General features: G+C 59.7%; 1 protein-coding gene across 1 annotated transcript in view; it reads right to left on the bottom strand.

Moving 5' to 3' along the window:
- Positions 1-21,014, bottom strand: part of SPEG (striated muscle enriched protein kinase) — a 55,603-nt gene that overhangs the window by 3,311 nt on the left and 31,278 nt on the right. Inside the window, exons 12-36 of the mRNA XM_021703352.2 lie at positions 20,803-20,992; positions 20,502-20,725; positions 17,939-18,058; positions 17,598-17,702; positions 16,789-16,995; positions 16,274-16,397; positions 15,996-16,171; positions 13,522-13,634; positions 12,910-13,078; positions 12,565-12,661; positions 12,247-12,447; positions 10,892-10,949; positions 10,317-10,394; positions 10,032-10,210; positions 9,472-9,498; positions 8,628-8,780; positions 8,424-8,466; positions 7,326-7,394; positions 5,069-7,058; positions 4,628-4,759; positions 1,919-2,035; positions 1,606-1,773; positions 1,387-1,509; positions 1,067-1,234; positions 351-960 (exon numbers count right to left, since the gene is read on the bottom strand). Coding sequence (XP_021559027.2) covers positions 351-960; positions 1,067-1,234; positions 1,387-1,509; positions 1,606-1,773; positions 1,919-2,035; positions 4,628-4,759; positions 5,069-7,058; positions 7,326-7,394; positions 8,424-8,466; positions 8,628-8,780; positions 9,472-9,498; positions 10,032-10,210; positions 10,317-10,394; positions 10,892-10,949; positions 12,247-12,447; positions 12,565-12,661; positions 12,910-13,078; positions 13,522-13,634; positions 15,996-16,171; positions 16,274-16,397; positions 16,789-16,995; positions 17,598-17,702; positions 17,939-18,058; positions 20,502-20,725; positions 20,803-20,992 — 5,641 coding nt within the window. The remainder of the gene's footprint in view (positions 1-350; positions 961-1,066; positions 1,235-1,386; positions 1,510-1,605; positions 1,774-1,918; positions 2,036-4,627; positions 4,760-5,068; positions 7,059-7,325; positions 7,395-8,423; positions 8,467-8,627; positions 8,781-9,471; positions 9,499-10,031; positions 10,211-10,316; positions 10,395-10,891; positions 10,950-12,246; positions 12,448-12,564; positions 12,662-12,909; positions 13,079-13,521; positions 13,635-15,995; positions 16,172-16,273; positions 16,398-16,788; positions 16,996-17,597; positions 17,703-17,938; positions 18,059-20,501; positions 20,726-20,802; positions 20,993-21,014) is intronic.

Below are 21,014 nucleotides of genomic sequence, written 5' to 3'. Positions count from 1 at the left end.
AAGTCCAATCCTAGGAACCTGGGTTGGAGTCTCAGCTCTGCCCCTCACTGGCTCTGTACCTCAGGCAAATCCCATAACCTTTCCAACCTTGGTTTTCCCGTCCGTGAAACGGGTGATGATAATAGTGCCATCTCTCTCTCTCTGAATTCTGAAGAGTAAATGACATCATATGGTTAAAGAGCTTAGCACAGTGCTGGCAGAAGAGATGTGAACTCAGTAGTGCCAGGCACCAGATCTCAGCCCCTCCCCAACCCTGTCCAGGGCAGTCTGGTCTTCTCTCCGCATTCCTGTGTTCCCTGCATCCTGCTCGCTCCCCCCTCGGTCCGCCTTCCACTCCTGGACCCACTTACCTGGCCTTCTCCTCCAGGAAGGTGTAGGGTTTCTGTGGGGGTCCCTGCCGAAGAGTGGTGCCCTTCGGCCCAGGAGAGCTGGGGGGACCACCCACAGGGGAGCTGAGCACCTCCTTGGGCGGGCTGAGGCTTCGTACGGTCACCTTGGTGGGCTCAGGAGGAGGCTCGGGGGCTGGGGGTTCGGGGGCCGGGGGTGCAGACACAAAGGAGGTCACCATATACAGGGGGGTAGAGGAAGACGCTGGGTTCACCCCTTGAGGGGTGGAGGCTGGGGTTGGGGTCCCAGTGTCAGGGACGGAAGACTTGGGCTCACTGGGGGTGGCCTGGGCACTGGGTGGGGTGGGCTCTGCTTGCTGGGCAGGCTGCAGGCCCCTGTGCTTTCGTGGGGGGGTTTGGGGCGGTGGACCCACAGCCTTGAGTGAGGACAAGGCCTGGCTGGGGGGCGCTGGGGGAGATGAAGGGCTGAGAGCGACTGGCTGAGGGGCTGGGGGAGCGGGAGCGGGAGCTGGGGTGGGGGCCAGTGAGGTAGGAGAGTGAGGAGGCGGGGCCCTGGCTGGCCCTGAGGTAACAGGGGCGTCCTGGTGAGCAGCAGATTGCAGAACTGAGGAATCTAAGTGAAGACCGAGAAAATCATCACTCTGATGCCCCGGGGGCAAAACCAGGGTGCTCAGGGGTTCTTCTGTTCTCTAGCCACCCCCCTACCTCGTCCCACTGACCTTGCAAGCCCCTGACGATGACCTTCTCAGAAGGGTTGCTGAAAGGCCCTTGCCCAGCACGGTTGGCGCAGGCCACACGGAATCTCACGGGCACGCCGACTGGCAGGTGAGCCACGTTGTAGTAACAGTCGGGGATGCCTGAGCTCACAGGGTGCCAGATAGACTCCCCTGTGGGCAGCATGGGGGAGGGGCTGAGGCCACACAAGGGGTGGCCCAAGCTCCCAGGGCTGTGAGGAGCCCAGGGAGGCCGATCGTCTCCTGGGTTTGTGCGCCTTCCGCCTTCTGCTCCCTCCCACCCCCCAGCCTGCCCTGTCCCTCACCATCCACCCGCCGCTCCAGCGTGTACGTGCAAGGTGCCTGGCTGTCTCCTGGCTTCCAGAGCACCAACGCCGTGTCCTGGTAGGTCTGGGGCACCTCAGGAGGAGCTAACTTTCCTGGGATGCCTGGCAAGAGGAGGGGAGCCCCAGTGAGCTTAGGACCCTTCAAGCCCTACCCCACCATGGGCCATCACTGCCCCCGAGTCCCTGCCCCAGGCTCACGGGCCACAGCCACGGTACAGGAGCTGGTGATGCTGCCTAGGACATTGGTGGCTGAGCACTCATAGAGCCCAGCATGTCGCTTGCCCGCCCGGGGGATGCTCAGCAGCTGCCGTCCATCTTTGCAGGACACGATGATCACTGACGGCTCTGATCGCAGGGACTGCTTGTCTAGGGGCCGGGAGGAGCACAGGGGGCTGCTGAGTGAGACAGCATACGTGATCCTCCAGGCCCCCCCACGTTGCCCCCTCCCCTGAGCATCCCCTGGCCTTGGGGCCACTTGCCTACCCCCGCTCTGAGAGAGAAGTGTTCTTACCTTTCATCCAGGAGATGTGGGGTGTAGGGCAGGCCGCCGGCAGGCAGAGCAGGGTGGCTGCCTCACCCTCCAGCAGCACCTGGTCCTTGAGTTTGATGTGGAAGACTGGGGGGAAATCTGGAGGGAGGACAGAGGTAGCCATGGGTCAACGGGAACCCCGGCTCGTGGGCCGTGGAGGGACGGGGGGCTGTGTGGGAGAGCTCGTGCTGCCAGCAGGGAGCAGAGGGAAAGGTTGTCTCTTCCCAGTCAGATGTAGGAAGAACTCCACGCCAGGCCTTCGAGAATATTCTTTGGGGTGAGTATCACTTTCCCGGGGTGTAGAACTATCTTTTCCTTTCGTTGACTATGGAAGATGCTTGGGAGCTCCGCTGTATGTTTGTAAACCACTCGGAGCGGGGCCTGGCACTAAGGAAGTGTTCTATAAGTTCTATAAGCACTGGTTAAGTAAAATAAAAACAAATATGGAAGCACTATGCTGATTAAAATTCTGCGATACCCACTCCCTCTGAAGCACCACAGGGCAAGTGACAGGAGCCAGTGACCTGAGCTGAGACTCCTGGGATTGAACATCACGTTCAATCAAAATGTGTAGTCTCCAAAGATCTAAAGTCAAGGCAAATTCAGGGCACAGCTCCGAAGTGTGTCAGCCTCCCCGACCCCTCGTCCCACCTGGGGTCTGGGGACACGGTCTTAGACCTCATACATACTCCTTCAGGTCAGCTAAGTAGTGAGAGCTTCTGCAGGGACAAGAGACAGTACCTGAGTGACCCTGGACCATGTTTTGTCTGTGAATTGAGGAAAACGGTAACACGAAGCTCCTAGGCTTGCCGTGAGGATTGAGAGGCATGTGAAGGGCTGAGCATGTGTCTAACATACGACAAGTGCTCATAAGTGTTAGCTTTTATCGTTGATGTGCCCAGGTGAGGAGCTAGGGACAGACCCCCCAGAGAAAGAGGCTCTTTCAGCAAAGCTGGATTCCCAGCCAGCAGGTGAATGCGCCCATGGCTGGGCTGTGGACGGGCCAAGGTCTTCCCTCCACTGCAGCGCCCCCCTGTGGCTCCTTGGTATTATGAGGATTTGCCTTCCTGCTCCCTGGGAAGTCTCTTTAGAAAAATCCCAATCTGGACCAAGCCACTGGGGGGTGGGGTAAGGGGCAGAGAGAGCTGAGGGGTCCATACGCCTGGGAGCCCCAGCTACTGCCTGTCTGAGGAACTGGGAGGGAATGGAGGTGGGGATAAGCTGGGCAGGGGAGGAATGCTCAGTTAGAGTGAGTATCAGGAGAACCAGCGTAACGCCCCCAGTTTCACGCTATACTCCAGTGTTCCCCAAGGAGGGGTCCCACACCGAGGCTCCAACGACGCAAAGTAAATATAGTTTCATCCGTGGCCGCCTCCAGACCAAGTGAGGGTACTGGGTAGGGGGGAGAGAGAGGGGGGCCAGGAGGAGAGGTGAAAGGTGACCCCAGTTCAGCCCTGCCAGTCCCTCCCCCATTCCCCCAGAGGCCAGCCCTAGTTGGTAAAGTGGACAGGGACAGCCTTCTTCCTGCAGGGAGGGGGGAGAGGATGAGGTAAGGGGACACTGCCTCGGCAGGAAATCAGCTGCACAAGCAAAATGGAGCTGGGAGAGAAGCCCCAGTGGGAAGGAATCAGCTGTCCCCAGGCCTCGGTGCTGGCTTCTCTCTCTGTCTTTCCTCGCCTGTTCCACCCCTGCCCCCACGGGCTGGCCTCCTCCCCTCCTCTTCCCTCGCTACAGCCCCTGCTGGACACGATCAAACCCAAACCCAGCTGAGGCACAGCGGGAACAGTGCTGGGGAGTTTTATTAGGAAACTGGGGAAGAACGGAACTGGTGGCTGATAAAGATCCTGCACACAGCCTGGCTTGGACGGCCTGCTCCTCTCGCATGCTGGTCTGAGACACCTGGCCCCCTGAAGCCTTTGCCTGTGGTCCCTGAGTAATGATCCCTTTTCAGGTGGGGGACTGGGGTGGCCCCAGGTGGAGAATACCTCTCTCCCTGCACACTGGGGCAGAGAAACAGAGCAGGGCATATCCCAAGTCCCTGTCCCCCCTACCCACTTCTCCCCCACACAGCACCTTCTGTAGCAGCAGGGAGGAGGGGGAAGGAGAGCAAGGGTATTCAGGGCTATAGAGGAATGCAGGATTGGGGGCTCGGTCCAGATTGTGGGCCTCTGGGCGGGGAGGCAAAGAGTGTCTTTGGGTGCCCATTCCAGCATACATACATGTGGAGGGGAGCTGTGGGGGCAGGGGAACCCTAGCCTGGTCCTTCAGAACTACGCACAGTTACAGAGACCTTTCAGGGTCTTTCAGGAGGGAGGAGGCTAGCCAAAGAAAGGCAGGTGTCCCAAAGCCACCTCTAGGGTCTGGCTGCAGAGACCCACACAGCCCAGCTCTCTGGCCCCTCCACGTACTATACCAGCTCTGTGACTTGGATGAGCTCCTTAGCATGGCTAAGCCTACTTCCTCACGGGTGACATAGGGACAGTGGTAAGAATAGTTCCCAAACAACGTGTGAGGGTTCGATGAGGCGGTGCTTGTAACACGCTTACTAGGACACTCAGCATCACCAGTTAGTGGAATTAGTTAATGCGATTATTATTGTTGTTTTCCTGATTCCAGGTCCCTTCGACTACTCCCAGCTGTGACTGCCCCTGGGGCGGGGAGGGGGCTACTCACCCAGCTGGCCTCTATTACCTGACTCGCTGCGCACATACTGGTGACCCAAATCCTCCTGGGCACTGGCAGAAAGGTTTGGCTGTGATAACCCCTTGTCCTTTCGCAGCCGAGAGAGGCCCCAGCGCCGCCGGCTTCGGCTTTCCCCAGGAGCTGTGAAGACCCAGACCCATAAGCACTTGCCCACCCTCCCTGCGGCCGGCGGCCCAGAGAAGCCAAGAACTTGTAGCCGCCCCCCCCCCCGCACCCCCACCCCACTGGCCTCTGCCCCTCAGCCTCCCCGCGCCCAAGCCCGGCCAAGTCCATCCTCAGGGCCTCCAGCTCCTTCTCCCAGGGCCCCTCTCCAGCGCCCGCACGCTCCTCAGCGCTCTGCACCGGTCATCCCCGCTCCGCACCCTCACTCCGGCCACTCGTGTTCACACATTCACCTGCCACGCCCCTCGGACCGCCCCGCTCCCTCACCTGAGGAGCCGGACGTGGCGCTGGCCTCGGAGCCCAGGGACTCTGCGGAGGGAGTGCTGGCGCCGGCCTGGGCCGCCAGCTGGTTGTGCGGGAGGCCGAGGCGCCGCAGACTCTCGCCCTCCGACGTGGCCCTGCGCAGCCGTCCGAACAGCGGCGTGCTGCGGCCCGACGCGCCCCCCGACTCCTCGCTGCTGCCGCTGCGCTGCAGCCGGCTGGACAGCCGCTCCAGAGTGGAGCTCAGCCGCCGGCGCACCGCTAGCACCGGGGAGCCCCGCGCCGAGCTGCCGCCCTCCGAGCTCTCCCCGTCCCCCGCGCGGGCCTCCCAGGCCGGGTGGCGCTGCGCCGGCGGGGTCCGCCGCAGACGCTGGGACAGCGACAGCGAGAGGCGGCGGACGAGGCCCGGCTCCCCGACCGCCCTGAGGTCCTGCACGGAGCGGGAGCGCTCGGGCCGTCGGACCAGCTCCAGGGGCGTCCCCGCTGGGCTGGGCCGGTACATGCCGTCCTCCTCCTGGGCCCCGCGGAAGGGGCCGCGCTCCTCCGAGCGCGAGCGGCTCAGCAGTCGCAGCCCCCGCGACAGGGGCGACTCACGGCTGCGCTTGAACTTGGCCTCGAACACGGCCTCTGACTCCAGGTTCTCGATGCTGCTGCTGAGACTGCTACCTGGCCGGCGGGGCACTGTGGGGACCCGAGCTTTCTCGGCTAGCACGGGGTGCGCCCCAGCTGTAGGCGCGCGCTTCTCTGAGGCTCCTGGAGGTGGGGAGGCCACCCGGGCGAACACCGCCGGGTGGGGTCTGGGCTCCGAGGGAGGTGCCCCGGGGCCGTGCAGGGGGCCTTGCGTGTGGCCTGACAGCTGGAGCGACTGCATGATATGGGCATAGGGTGTGGTGGGGGGCGCTGGGGTTTGCGGAGCCAGGGCGGGCTGTGTAGGCTTGGGGGCTGGGACTGGCTCTAGCGTGGACTTTGGGGCCTTGTCTTGGGCAGGCTGGGGTGCCAAGGGCTGTGGGGCATCACTGGGTGTGGCGGCAGGAGGTTCCAAAGACTTGGGGACACTGGATTTGGGGACACTGGGTTTGGAGGCACTGGGCCTCGCAGGGCTGGGTGGCTGGGCCTCGCTGAGGGCTGACAAGGAGGGAGACTCCTGTAGCCTGCGGGCCCCAAGCCTGGCCACAGGGATCTCGAGGGGCGCCCCAGCACGGCGGTGCCGGCCCCGGGGCTCCGCCTCACCCTGCGAGAAGCTGCTACTCTTCTGCAGGCCCCGGGTCTCGGGTGGGGGCTGGTGGTGAGGTGCTGCCTCGCTGGACGCAGCCCGGGCCAGCCGGGGATCCCGGGCGCGGCCCCCCAAGCTCTCTAACAGGGGGCCCCTGAGGCCACTGACCTTACCATCCTCAGGACCTCCCCGCAACAGCCGTTGGCGCAGGGCCTGCAGCCTCTGGGCATACTCGCCCTCACCCAGGCCTCCCCGGGTCAGGCGGGTGGCCCCCGGGCTGGGGCTTCGGCGCTGCGGCAGCTCCACGGAGGCTGCCTTGTGCAGGCCCCGGCCCGGCTCCCTTGGCCCGGCCCGGGGCAGGGCGCTCTCAGCAGAGCTGCCCCTCCGGAGCTCTCTCCGCTGGGGGCTGGACCCAGCTTGGGGCTCCCAGCCTGGGGAGGGGAGGGCCTGAGGGCTGGGGGCCTCCTGGTCCTGAGAGGGGGCCCTTCCCTGCTCCTGCCAGTCCATGGGGGTGGCAGCCCCAACCTCTGGGGTCCCCAGGGCCTCATCTTCAGTGGGAATGTCGGTGAGGGACACCCGGGAGCCCGAGAACTCGGGCTGCAGTGGTCGGGGCACTGAGGGCAGCTCCTCTAGCTCTTCCTCTTCAGAGTCAGAGGAGGATGAGAGCCCCCCGCTGGGGGGTGGTCTTCTGGGTATGGCTACCCACACCCGCTCTGGGGGTGCCCGCAGCAGCTCAGGGATGGGGCGCAGCACCAGGTGGCACTTGTAGCTGATCTGGGAGCGCTGGAGACAGGGCACTGGAGTCAGACCTGAGAGGGACCCCTGGGGCCAAACTGACCCATGCAAGCCCACCTCAGCCCCCATGGAGAAGACCCAGGGTAGGCAGAGGGTCAGGGAACAGGAGTGAAGCTGGGGGCTGAGAGAACAGAAAGTGGATGAAGATAGATGAGCAGAAAGCGAGGGTACATGATAGAAAAACGGCAGGGTTAGAGAGAAAAACTGCAGAGTGAGAAGGTGGGAGGCACGGAGGGAGGGCCCGGGCAGACTCACCTGCCACCTCCGCCGGGAAAGGAACAGCTTTAGGTGATCCGTGCTCACCTCTGCGCCCTTTGCCTGTGTCTGCAAACCCAGGAAAGAGGGCCTGAGGAAAAGTCCTCTGTCAACCTAGACCCTCAAAGTTTGGCAGTGGAGAGACAAAGTCCACAGGAGGGGACAGTGGACTGAGCAGCATGGAGTCTGGGCTCCTGGGGGTCCCCTCCCCCTCAGATCTGTCACAACTCCCACAGCCAAGGTGCCTGTGTATGGACAAAATCCCTGAGCCTACGCGGAGAGGCAGAACATCAGTGGCTCTCGGGGTGGGCTTTGGGGCTTACACCAGGGCTCAAGGCCCCGTCTGGGTACACTGGCTGCCTTCGGGAGCATGTGCTTAGGCCCCTGGCCTGGGCTCTGCTCCCCAGCTCACCATCTGTCCCCATGGCAAGCCAGCGTCCCGACATCTGGAGCTTTGGTGGGCCAGACCGACATGGATGCTTCCCTCAGCCACCCACCCAGGCTGTCCTTTTCAGAGCTCATTTATGATCCGAGAGCCCAGGCTCATACTCCAAAAGACAGATGACCTCAACCTTCAGTTGACCCAGCACAACACTCAATGGATGGTTTATTCAGTCACTCTTTCTGGGTCATTTGCTGGACCTCACCCCTCTGCCTGGCATTGTCCCCTGCACTGCTGGAGTTTGAAGATGAATGAGTGAGAGTTCTGGCCTCACAGAGCTCAAAACCAAGAGGCCAAGCCAGCCAGGCCACCCACCAACCACAGTGCAAGACAGAGGTGGATGCACAGGAGTGAGGAGGACCGGGGCTGGTCTCGAGAGGCAGGTAAAAGCCTGATGAGGATCCCCCCAGGATGGGGGGTGCCCAGACCTGTGCCTTGGAGCCCATGATACCCCAGCTTGAGCCTCAGTTTCCTTATTAGCAAAATAGGAGTAATAATGTCTTCCTTCACGGAGCTCTTGTGAGGCTAACTGACCGCGTGAATATAAACTGCCTATCGTGACTACTGCACACAGTAGGCACTCAATAAATGGAGCTGTTAACAATGTTCCCTCTCCTCCCACCTCTTGTACCACTACCTTGCAAGACTAGACTCACTTTGAACCAAGGATGTTCTAGGGTCTCCTCTGCAGTCGGCCTCCTGTAAAGGAATGAGGATTCAGTGTGCCAGCCTATAAATGGGAACACAGGGCCAGCAAGGAGTTGGGAGACTGAATGTCTAAGGGCAGAGGCTGCGGCAGGGGTGGGGGCTGGCATGAGGGGACTCTGCCCTCAGGGGGCTCCTCAGGGCCCAGTACTCACAGCCGGTCCTGCACCAGCACTTTGATAAGGAAGCCCCGGGCCTCCCTGCTCAGGCTCAGAAATGTGGTCTCCTCGAAGGCCACGTTGTAGTTTCGAATGTTCATCAATGTTGTCCGATCGTTTTCCCCAACAAACGGGGAGATTCCCGTCAGACTGCAGAGGAAGAAGGGGCTGGCATGGGAGGTGGGCAGGACCCTAGGGCTGAGGCAGAGGCTACTGAGGGATGCCAGGGGCTGGGGACAGGTGGAGGCCCCCGGGGCTATGGGGAAGGCAGAGGTTGGGTGAGTCTGAGCAGAGGGTAGTCTTTCAGACTCTTACCTGTCCTGCCCGCCCCCACCCCCCAATAGGTGAGCAGGCAGTACTGTCTTGAGAACTGAACACCCAGCTCCCTGCCCTGGGCCCATGCTTTAGAGGACCTGTTTTTTCCCTCTAGTCATGGCCTGTTCCTGAGGTGAGGAGTCTGTGCCTAGGGGATATGCCACCCTGAGCCTGAGCCTCCCCCTTCTAGTGCCTGTTCTGACCACTCAGGGCCTCCTAGTCCCCTGCCTAGATGGCACTAAGCCGGTGCTGGCCTCTCTCTGTCCAGCCTCCCAAGCAGGCTGCCAGCATGCCTGCCCCTTACGGACGAGCATGGTGGTAGAGAGAGCTTAGACTCGCAGGCTAGGGCATCCCCCCCATTCATGCATGAGGCCCTTTGCAGTGCAGGAAGGAGCAGGGGTGTGGAAGAGAAGGGATGGGCTGCAGTCCCCAAACTGCTCTCCCGTCCCAGGCTCTGCAAATGTTAGGGGTCAGCTTGCTAGGAGATCATTGGAAACTGGGATCCTGAGTGCAGAGGGGTCCTTACCAGAGGAAGGCAACAACGCCCACAGGCCTGTGAGGAAAGGAGAGTAATAGATGGGTAAGTGGACAGCCCACCACGCACCAGAAGGGAACCGTTTTCTACTACCATTAATCTAGTGAGGAGTGGCCTCACGGGGACAGATGGGCACAAGGCTGCCTCCTCTGGGAGGACTCTCAACCAAGAGGTCCTGAGGTCCCTGGAGGAGTCAAGGGTCAGGGCAGGGCCAGCCCAGGAAGCCCACAGGAGTCTGGGAACCAAGGGGCCGTGCGTGCCTCACTGCGGGAAGGTAAGGTGGCTACAGAGGAGAAGGCCCCACACCTAGGGGAGATCAGGAGCCAAGGCTGGACAGGGCTAAGGCCTTGAGTGACTGGGTCAATTCTGATGAGGGGCAGGTAGTAACATGGGCAAGAGATCCCCGTGAGCTATGCCACGGACCGACTGCCAGAGAAGGAAGCTGGACTTGGTGAAGGTCCTCTCTGCCAGTGAGCAAGTCCCCACGCAGCATGGCACTGAGAGAAGCTGGCCCGGTCCACCCTGGCAGCCCGGTGTGCCAGCATTATTACCAGATGTCGGTGACTCCAGACACAGGGGTCTGATTGACGATCTCGGGGGCCACGAACTCAGGTGTGCCGTATTGGCAGTACTGGGGTTCTCCCGGAGTCAGCTCCTGGGCATTCCCAAAGTCACAGATCCTCACCTGCTCTTCACCCTCTGCACCATCCCATACCAACAGGTTCTCAGGCTGCAGAACGCAAGGGAATGCAGGGGAGCTGAGTGAAGGGGGGAGGATGGCCCCCTGCCTGCCTCCCACAGGGGCCGCCTGCTCCCCATCCCCACCTGCACCTCACCTTGACATCCAAGTGCAGCACATGGTTCTGGTGCAGGTAGCATATTCCCTCTAGCACTTGCTGCATGTAGGCCCGGATCTGTGGAAACGGGAGGCCCAAGGTCCATGGGGAAAGGGTAGGGTATTATGTTTGATCACTGCCAGAGCAGTGGCAAGAGGTCAGGCCATGCCTGAGAAGTGGCCTTCATATGGCTGCTGGAGATGGGTGAAACACAGATTTGAGATTTCTGAGATCTAGGGCCTCCAAGTACAGCTGCACAGGCTGCACACAGCACAATTATAGGAGGGAACCATTTACATTATAATAAATCAAACTGTGCGGTGCACAATTTATACAGCCCTACATGGCAGGACAGCAGTGAGACTGAATAGAGTCTAGGTGGGGCTCCTTCTGAGAGAAATGTCTGGGGAATGTTTATGTGAGGAGACTGGGAAACAACAGAAGTAGGGGCCACCACTTCCCCTGGCCTATTCCTGGCACAGACGGCAGGCCCAGGACCCACCCCCCTCAGTTCTCAGAGCTCAGGTGGGTAAACACCAGTGCCCAACCCGACCCCTACCACCCACTGCCCTCACCTCAGACTCACACACGGTGGGTTTCCTGGCCATTCGCTCCAGCAGCTCCTCTGTGCATCTGTGTCCCAGATCAAGGAGAAGAGTGACCAGTGCCAACTTCTGGGCCCTCCCTGGGCAGTGCCCTCCACCCCTAGAGCTCAAGTCAGATCCCAGCTCTGCAGAGTTCTCCTTCCCCTTCAAACACATCTAATACCAGTTCCCAACTGTGTCTCCACCCTTCCCCCCACACCCCCGCCGTCATCTGGGTGCATAGATAGGACCACCCTGCTTGACCTCTCATTTGCTGCAGGATCTCAGGCAAATCACTCAACCTCTCTGAGCCTAGGTTCCCCAGGTGTAAAATGGGGATGACATCTCCTCTCAACCACCCTGTTAGGTATTTGAAACAAGATCAAGTTAGAGCAGAATTTTGTTGACCATGGATGGACTTTCCTGCCTCTATTTGAGAATGACCCAGAAGCCCATGACAGGTAACAGCAGGGCATTTTGCTGAGGTCTGGGTTCTCCCAGTGCAGACTGGGAGGCGGGTATGAAGGATACAGTCACCCTGCTAACGGGAGGGACAAGCTGACCACCCAGCATCCTTAGCACAGTGTGCCTCTGTTTAACCAGAGCCATCATAAAAGGTTAAAATCCATTCTTTGTGAAAACAGCCTCCCAAATACAATAGTGCTGAGGCTCATCTGAAAAGGGGTCACTTCGAATGTTCGGATACACTGTACTGCATTTCGTGCACACACCTTTTATTAGCGGTGTGACCTTGGATGAGCTACTTAACCTCTCTCTACCTCAGTTTTATCATTTGTAAAATGGGGATAATAAAAGGGGCACCTGGGTGGCTCAGTCGGTTGAGCACCCGACTCCTGGTTTCGGCTCAGGTCATGATCTCAGGGTTGTGGGATCAAGCCCCACGTCAGGCTCTGTGCTCAGCACAGAGTCTGCTTGGGAGTGTCTCCCTCTCCGTCTGTCCCTCCCCCGTCTCTCTAAAATAAATGTAAAAATCTGAAAAAAAGTGGGCATAAAAAGATTCCATGAGATAGGCATACACAAGGATTAAGTAGGTTAATAGTTGTCGAACTCACAGAGGCTGCCAGGCACACACCGAGTGCTATACCCAGTTTAAGCTAAGAAAAGGTGATGGAGGGAGGGGTGCTAAAAACTGTTGGTTTTTGCAGAAGTCTCCAGACTCTACTCTGTAAAGTCCCCACAAGATGCCTTCAGAACTCCCAACTATCCATGGGAACATTTCACAAAAGTCGTTCAGCGCCGCCTGTCAATGGGACCACCTTGTAAAGTGTAAAACATGTTGCTGATTGGCCACATGTCCCCTACCCACCCAGCCTATCCCAGGATACAGCTCGGTGACAATGACCAGTCCCCGACGCCTCTCAAAGGCCTCATGGAAGTAGAGGACACAGTCATGCTGGAGCCGGGCCAGCAGCCGGGCCTCTCGCCATGCTGATGCCTTTGGCTTGGTCTGGCTGGGGATGAACTTGGCCGCAAACTCCAGGCCGGAGCTTCGCTCCACCACGCGCCGCAGGTAGGAGAAGGCACCCCTGGGTGATGACACAGGAAGGTGAGGGGCTCGTGGTAGCCCCGGCACGCCCCGGCCTCCGAGCCTCAGACCCAGGCCCCTTTGGCTCCCAGGGCCCGCACCCCTCCTAGCCCCACACCTGCCAATCTCTTGATGGATGTCGTAGAAGTCGCTGAGTCTCCTTCCTCGCTGTTCCTCGGCTTCCCCAGCCCCCTCTACCTCCATGGCTGTCTGAGCTGGAGAGACATGCCTGGTGTTAGGTGGGGAGGGCAACAGAGGAATGAGGGCACAGACAGGGCCAGGCAGGGCAGATGGGGGAGACAAAACAAGGGCAAGAATGGTGGGGGCCCGAGGTGGGGTGCCAGGGCTGGAAGATAGGGGTGGTGTAGGAGCCAAGGGCCTGGTGAGTGGCTCCTGGCCCGGGGCTCACGTCACCTTCCCCGAGAATAAGTGCTTTGCCCCCTCCCCTTGCACGCGAGCGCACCTGAACGCACAGCCAGCTCGGCTTTGCAGGAGACTTCCCCAGCCGGGTTCCGAGCAGTGCAGGTATAGACACCCCCATCCTGGGGCCCCGTGCTGAGCACCACCAGGGAGCACTCGTTCTCTTCATACACGAAGCTCACGTGGCTACTCTCGGGCAGCAGCACCTCATCCTGCAGAGGTGGCCGTCACCTCCAGCCCATGCCTGGCTTTACCGCTACCTGTGACCCACCTTTATCTCCATGCCGGAGACCCAGTTTCATCCCTAACTCAGGCCAGGAACCCTTCTACCCCAGGGCCCAATATTATCTCTGTCCCAAGGGCCTTGTTCCCTTCAGCACCCCAAATCAGCTCCACTTTTATCCCCCACTAATAGCCCTGCACCCCCCCATTAGTCCCCTGGTCCTGAAACACCCACCAGCATCACACAGAACCCTGGGTCCCACTCTCTGCTCCTAGCCACACCTCTGACAACACCTTTGTTCTTCTCTGTCCAGGCTCCCCTCCTCCTAAGGTGGCCAAGACTCCTCCTGTGCAGAAATCCCTCCTCCCTGACCTCCAGGCTCCCAGCCAGCCCCACGCTGGAACCCCCGCCAGGCCTTTGTCACCCCCTGACCTTGTACCACATGATGTCTGGCAGTGGTTTCCCCTCAACCACCACAGCGAAGCGAGCGGTTTCCCCAGCCCCCACCTCCACGTCCTCCATGATGGACTCAAACCGAGGGGCCTCTGAAACACACAGGGGTGAGGGTGGGGAAGAGAGGGTGACCACACTGGGGTCACGAGGTCCTGACTTCTTAAGTCCCTCTCCAAGCCCTCCCTCAGCAATTGACTCAGGCAGAACACCAGACCCCCCACCCCGACTCCCTGACACCTCCCAGAGCCCCAGCACCCCACCCCCTGAGGCTCTCAAACTCGGCCCCTGGGAACACCAGAGTTCCTAGCCTGGACCAAGTTCTCTCCCCGTATATCCACACGTGTTGTTCTCCAAATCTCAGAAAACCTAAGCCACGGGGTGCAGCCTTGCTTTGTTGGACCATCAGTGTTCATTTGCCAGCCTTGAAACCAGGAGATTTTCACACACAAAAGAAATCTAGATTTCCTGCCTCTCTGGAAAAAATCAGGATTGGCCACCCTGAGAGCCTCTTCCCTCACTCATTAATGGGCTGGCGCAGAGTGGCTCAATGCTGCCCTCTGTGGGTGACCGCCCTTCTGCACAGCCCTACCTCTGGCTTTACGGTCCTGGGCCCTGCAGGCAGCTCAGGCTGTGACCCTGAATTAAATTCACCGATGGCACTGCCTCTACCTTGATGTTTTCTCTCTGAATCTTATTTAAATGTTTAAGGGGGCTTTTACCAGCCGGGAGATGGCAAGACGAACAAACAGGCACTGATTCTCAGCTTAGCTCTCCCACACGTGACTGTGATTTCATTCTCTAAGCATATCATTCGGTCATGTTATTTCCTGGCAAAGTGGCTTCTAATTCTCGGGATGGAATTAAATACGTATTCCAGCGTGCTTTGTGGAGGAACCTGTGACTGCCCAGTGCCCACCCTCCTGGGCATGTTTGAGGATCTCAGCTTTAAGAGGAGTGGGAGAGAGCAGGCCCGGAGGGATGAGCAGGGGTGCTGGGCAGGGACCGCCACCCATCACTGGCATCCAACATGATTTTACACAGATAAAATGGAGAGAAGAAGACACTACCGTGGGGCAGATATGGGAGAAAGAGGCCATTCCACTCGCCCTGCCTGGGGGCTGGGGGTGGGGGGTTGTTGGGCACAGTGAGTGGAGCATGTAGATCCAAGCCCCAGGCCTGTTCTAGTCCTGGCTGGCTGGGACACCGTCTCTCTCTTGGTCACTGACCCAGCCAGGCTGGGCTACAGGGCTCTCAGGGGCCAGGGCCTCCCTGAACCCTAGGGCTCTTCCTATATCTGGGAAGAGAAAGGAGTCCTGCAGATGGTATGCTCAAGGAGCAAAGTGGCAGGGTGAGTAGGAGGTGCCAGGGGGTGTGGGTGGGGGGGTAGGTGGGTCAGGGAGGAGACGGGGACCCGGATGATCAGTGCCGCCCCCCTCCCCCCATCTCCATCAGGGCCAGCAGGGCTGCCCCACCTCTCCCTCACACACCCTACTGCCACTTTTCTTCTGCTTTAAAGATCCCTTCCCACCCCCCCAACCCCCCGCCCAGGGATCTAGTTTCCAGTCTAGAGGTGGCGGGGGGCTGCTCAGTGAAGGTGGCAGAACTAGAAGGTTTCAAGTGAACTTGAACAATTTTTTAAAAACACCAGCAAATGTACATTTATCCACCATATGATTGCCTGCGCTCACTAAAATGTCACTTTCTTTGCATTTGGTTGGAATTGTATCTACTCAGCAGGTAACACTGTTTAGCTCATGCTGATGTGAAGTTCTGAGTGGCAGTTATATATGTCTAGAGTTAATTAACAAACCGGAAAACAAGACAATTACTACTTAATGCCTGCCACTGGTTGAGAGACTACATCTTTAAAGGAAAAATTATACAAAGTTTCCTCACCGCAAAGGTTGGGAGGCTCTGTCAAAAGCACTTGTGCAAAAGGGTGTGCAAGGTCCCCAGAGCTGGGGGTCTGCTGATCAGCTGTGCTCATTGACGGTGGTCTCCCCATGCTTGTTATATTTGAGGTCCTACATCCTGTTGTGTTTAACACAGGATGCAAAGAGCACCCTCTGGCTCTGGAGTCGGGCATGCATCTAGGCTTGAATCCCAGCTCCTGTACTTATGAGGTTGTGGGACCCTGGGCCTGTGACTTAGCATACTCTCTGCACCTCAGTTTCCCCATCTGTAAAATGAGGATAATAACCAACCACATCTCGCTGGGTTACTGTAAATATTTCATGAGGTGATACATGGAAGGGCCTTCGCGCTGAGCCTGGCACGTACTAGGTGTGCTCAGTAAGTATCTTATGAGTACTATCTCTGTTACTTCCACTACCACTGGTATTCTTACAGCTGTTCGATGGACAGGCCAGACAGGGGTGTGCGGCCCTGGGGGCGTGAGGAGAGGGCTGCGGGCCACAGAGGGCGGAGAGGGAAGAAGGCCCGCGGGCACCCACCTGCCAGCTCCAGTGTGACCGAGCAGGCCTGTGTGCCATGGCGGTTGCGGGCCGTGCAGGTGAGGGGCCCCACGTCTCGGCGGCTCACCCGGCAGATCCGAAGACAGTACTGGTCATCATCGGGCTGGCTCAGCTCATACACCCCTGCCCGCGCCTCCAGGAGGGCCCCTCGACAGCTAGGAGACACACGACAGGGAGGTCACCCGGGATCCAGCCACAGGGGGGTCAGACCAGGATGGCCACAGCTGGGGAGTGAGGCATGCCAGGCGGGGCCCCACCTCCTCCAGACGACCTGGGCCTCCACGTGGTTGAAGGTGACTGTGATGCTGGTGGGCTGTCCCTCCACCACATACACGACGTCCGGCTTGTCCAACACGGTGGGCGCCTCCTCCAGGGGTGGGCCTGGCCGGAGGAGAGCACAGGCTGATGTTGGGCTCCATACCAGGTCCTTAGCACCCTCTACGCCTTTAACCCTCCCAACCACCACCGAAGCTCCATTTTTGCAGATGAGGAAGCTGAGGTTCAGAGAGGTTCAGCAATTTGTCTAGGGTATGCAGCCAGGAAGGCTGGGACTGCGCCCCCCCCGGCTCGTCTGATCCCAGAGCCTCAGCCTCGCCCACCGTGCATGCTGCCGTCAGGAGGAAGAAGCGCTCAGACTGGCTGAGGTGGCCCCCAGCCGTGCTGTTCCCACCAGAGCTAGCCGGTCCCGACCAGCCCTTGAGCCTCCACCAGGAAGACCCAGTTCCCTGGCCCTGCAGCCTCCACCCCACCCCAGAGGAGTACCCAGACTCACCACGCTCCAGGAGCTGTGCAGGCTCTGAGGGGGGCGAGGGCTTGCTGCTGCTCTTGATGGTGGTGCTGAGGACCCGGAAGATGTGCTGGACCCCCTTACGCAGCCCCGTGGCTGCCCATCCAGGCTCCCGCAAGCCCGTGGCCAGCGCTGTCCACTGGTCCGAGCCCAGAACCTGGTGCTGCACAGTGTAGGTCAGGGCGTCTGGGTCTGGTGGGGAAGCAGCTGCTGGAGGTGGGCATTGCTGGGACATCCCCCCTTGCCCCCCATTCAGCTGGCTCAGGACCTAGAAACTCCTCATTAGTCTGCTCTGAGGACCGGCCTCAATTTCTCCTGTTGCTTCTGCCTGCCCCCATCTGCTCTTTCCAAACGCTGGCCCAGCCAGCCACGCTCAGAGCCAACAAGATGCCAGGCATGGGGTCCAGCTACAGACACGGAGGGAGGGAGCTTAACTCATATCCCAAGTCCTTGCTACCCCCTGAGGTGGGGAAACCGAGGCACAGAGCAGGGAGAAGTCATGCACAGGGAAGGGGAGGGCATTCCCAGGATCATGACCCAAGCACCAGTCCCTCTGAGAAAGGGAATGTGGTGGCCCCTTTGTGGCCTTTCCTGACGTGCAGCCACGGCTTTATCCACCTTGGAAAGGAGACCAGCCAAGTGGCTCCTGGCCATGTTCCCAGCACTTCACCCACTCTTACCGTCCACCGGTACACTTCTCTGGGCCTTGCCCCGCAGCCTGGCTCCCTCGGTGCCCCTGCCTGAGCCTGCCCACGTTCCATCCCCACCCCACAGCCCTGTGGGGCCTGACCCACCAATGGCCATGTCCAGACTCCTGGGAGGGTTCCATGTGAGCGTGATCATCCTGCCAGTCACAGCGACCACCTGTGGGGCGCCATCTGGGGGGCCTGGAACCACATCTGAAAGCCACAGGTTGGAGGTCTGCCGTGTCCCTCAGGGCCCAGTGGCTCCGCAGGATCACCAAGCCTCAGGACGGTGGGCTGGGGGCACAGCCACAGGCCCGGGGGCAAGGCCAGATGGCTCCCAGGGTCCAAGGGGAAGGGAGCTAATGTGGAGGCCCCTCCCTCACCCAGGCCCCCGTGGAGGGCCAAAGGCTAGGCTGTGGATGCAGCAGACCGGAGGGCACCTGCCTCACCTGTGACATAGAGGTGGGCATAGCACGCAGCTTTGCCCAGCTTGTTGGCGATGACACTCTTGTAGACGCCGGCATGCTGAGGTCCCACAGCAGGGAACACCAGGCGATGGACATCCCTGTCTGGGGGGGGGGGGGGGGGGGGGGAGACAACGACACTGGGCCTGAGCCAGGAGGATACTTTGAGGGGTGGGCCCATGCCACCAGAGGCCTGGCCCTTTACCCCTACCGGCTGCAAGGAGCAGACAAGGGGGCAAGAGCAGGCCAGACGGCAACAAGCACATCCACCCCGCAGCAAAGCCGAAATCCAGGCTGCCAAGCCTGCACCTGCAGGCCCGGCCCCTCTTGCCCGTCCCTCCGGCGACTTCTCATTTTCCCCCACACTGATTCCCCCTTTGAGCTCCTATCCCGTTGACCGCCCCTCATCTTCGCACCTCTGGGGGTCACACCTCGGCACCAAAGTGCTGACCAGGTTTTGTTCCAAAGGCCCCTCCCTCAGTTCCCCCTCCGTCAGCACAGCCATTGCTGGTCCCACCTGCAGCACAGCACCCATGACCGCCCTCCACCGGCGCCGTCCATACTCCACCAATGGCCCTGCATGTTACCTCTTGACCTGGAAACCTTAAAGGCACCTCTTGCATGTGGGCTAGCATCCAGAACCCTCAGCCCAAGGGCCCATCCAGCCACGTCTCCTGCCCTTCTTCCTGCTATTCCTCCAACCCTGACACGCCTTCGGGTCCCTGCACAAGCCACAGGAGTTCCATCTCCAGGTTTCTGCTCACAAAATTCCTCCCTTCCGGAATCTTCCTCTCTTACCCAAGACCTCTTCCTTCAAGACACAGTTCAAGCGAGTGCCAGCCTGGGAAGCCTCCTCTGCACCCCCATCCCTGACTGCCTCCCCAGGACCTCCAGTGCCAGGCCCGCACTGTGTGGGGGGTGGCCCTTCCTCTCTACTTGCACGTGCCATGGCTGCTTAAAGACAGAGCCGACATGTCCTGTCAGGCCTGGACCCCGATGCCTTACACGTAGTCACTGCCAAGGATGTTATATTATAAATGATAATAAGAGTTGTCTGTTCTGTGCCCAGTCGACGCTGGGCACATGACATGCGTTTGACAGCTACTTGACATGCGTTTTTTTTCCATACTCCTTTCAACAACCCTGCAAAATTATCCTCATTTTACCAATGAGATCAGAGACATTAATGGACTTGTCCAAGGTGACACAGCTAATCAATGATGGAGCCATGCCTTGAACTTGCTTCCCTCTGATTCTGAACCTCCTTCTTGATGCTGTGATCCCTGAATGATGATAATAAGGAGGCCATCTCAGGGGGGTCGTGAAGGGGAAGAGGCCGGCCTGTCCTCCTGCACGTCACGGCCAACCCCAAACACCCCTCCCGTCTCCGAGTGGTTATCTCCACACGGAACAGTCACCCATTCATTTATCTCCGCTGACACTATTTATAAAGGAAGAGAGAACAAAGGCTGCCACCGACCCCAGATACAGAGAGGAACAGGGACGCCTGCTCAGCTCCTGAGACAGACACCCGCCCAGGGCCTCAAGCAGAATGAGAGTCAGGGGAAGGGTCAGAGCCACAGAGGTGGCTCTGGAGAATGGGGTGGGAGCGTGGGGCACGGGGGTCGGAGGGCAGCCTGCTTAGGAGGTAGGCACCAGAGTCAGAGGGTCTGTTCCTGCCTTCGGGCAAGTCCCTGTCCCTCCGTCAAGGCTCCATTTAAGTCCCTGTCCCTCTGTCTGTCTCCGTTGCCCCGTTTGCAAACAGGGATACGGGTACCCACCCTACAGGCCCTTGATGAGGAGGCTGAGCTCAGGGCCCGGCACTCACAAAGTGCTTAAGAAAGGTGAGTTCTGTCACGTTGCAGCTGTAAGAGGAACATCACGAGACTCAGATCCCTTCGAGGACGGAACTGAGACACTCCCGAGAGAAACAGTCCCGGCGGAAAGCACAGGGTCCGGAATCCGTTCCTCTGTATTGCTCCCCTGGCTCCTTTACTTTTGCTGTTGTTATTGACCCTGGCCAAGCAGCCTTTTGGGGCCAGACACTGCCCACGCCGGCCTTTTCACTGAAATTTCTCCAGGAAGGCATGAGCAGCCCTGCTTTATGAACAGGGAACAACAACAGCAGTAATAATAAGATGATCATTTACGGACCACTTGCTATTTGCCAGGCCCCGCTCAAAGTGCTTCGTATGTATTAACTAATTTAATTCTTATCATGAGCCTATTGCAGAGGGGGAAACTGAGGCCCCGAGGGGTTCCATAACCTTGCCCACAGTCCTGCCGCTGGTCAGCAGCAGGCTGTACTGCCTGTCTAGTACGTGCTAAGGGGGCCACCCAGGGCCGGAGTGGCGACTCCGTGGGTGGGGCCGCACAGCTCAAGGAAAGAGGCCCTGACCTCAGAGCCCCTCTGCGCCCCCTCCCGCAGGGGCCCCATCCCTGAGCAGGCTAGAAAAGGAAGGCTCAAGGGCAGGGAGAGGGTGAAGGCACTGCAAGCGAAGAGGGTGCTGGAGGGGACACTCCCCAGGGTCCCTCCCCAGACACATACACTGTGTCATGCGCCGGTCGTCGCTACTCTGGATGCGGTGGCCGTTGTGGAACCAGCTGATGGTGGGGTAGGGCAGGCCGGTCACCTGGCACTCCAGCATGGCCTCCTTGGCCAGGCCCACGTCCAGGTCCTGCAGTGGCCTCAGGAAGTCGGGCATGGACAGCCGCTCCAGCTCACCCTGCTCCGGCTCCTCCGGGATAGATGGCATCTTCTCTAGCTTCGAGCTGGAAGAGCGACATGGCTGCCCAGAGGCCCAGAGCAGCGCCCCCCACTGCCGGCCGCCCCAGGAGCCCTGCCGTACCTGGGGCCGGTGGCGGCCGTCCGGGGCTCCTCCACATAGAGCTGGGCCGAGCACTGGGCCTGGCCGTGGGTGTTGGTCGCGCTGACCGCATACAGCCCCTCGTCCTCACTGCCCACGTGGGCGATGTGCAGAGAGTGCAGACCCCCTTCCTGCCGGAGCCGCAAGTTCTCGCTCTCCTCCACCGGGCGGCCTGGGGGAGGAAGCGGCAGGAA

This window comes from Neomonachus schauinslandi, chromosome 3 (assembly GCF_002201575.2).
Source record: "Neomonachus schauinslandi chromosome 3, ASM220157v2, whole genome shotgun sequence".
NCBI classification, from domain to species: domain Eukaryota; kingdom Metazoa; phylum Chordata; class Mammalia; order Carnivora; family Phocidae; genus Neomonachus; species Neomonachus schauinslandi.
This window is presented reverse-complemented; position numbering and strand designations above follow the sequence as displayed.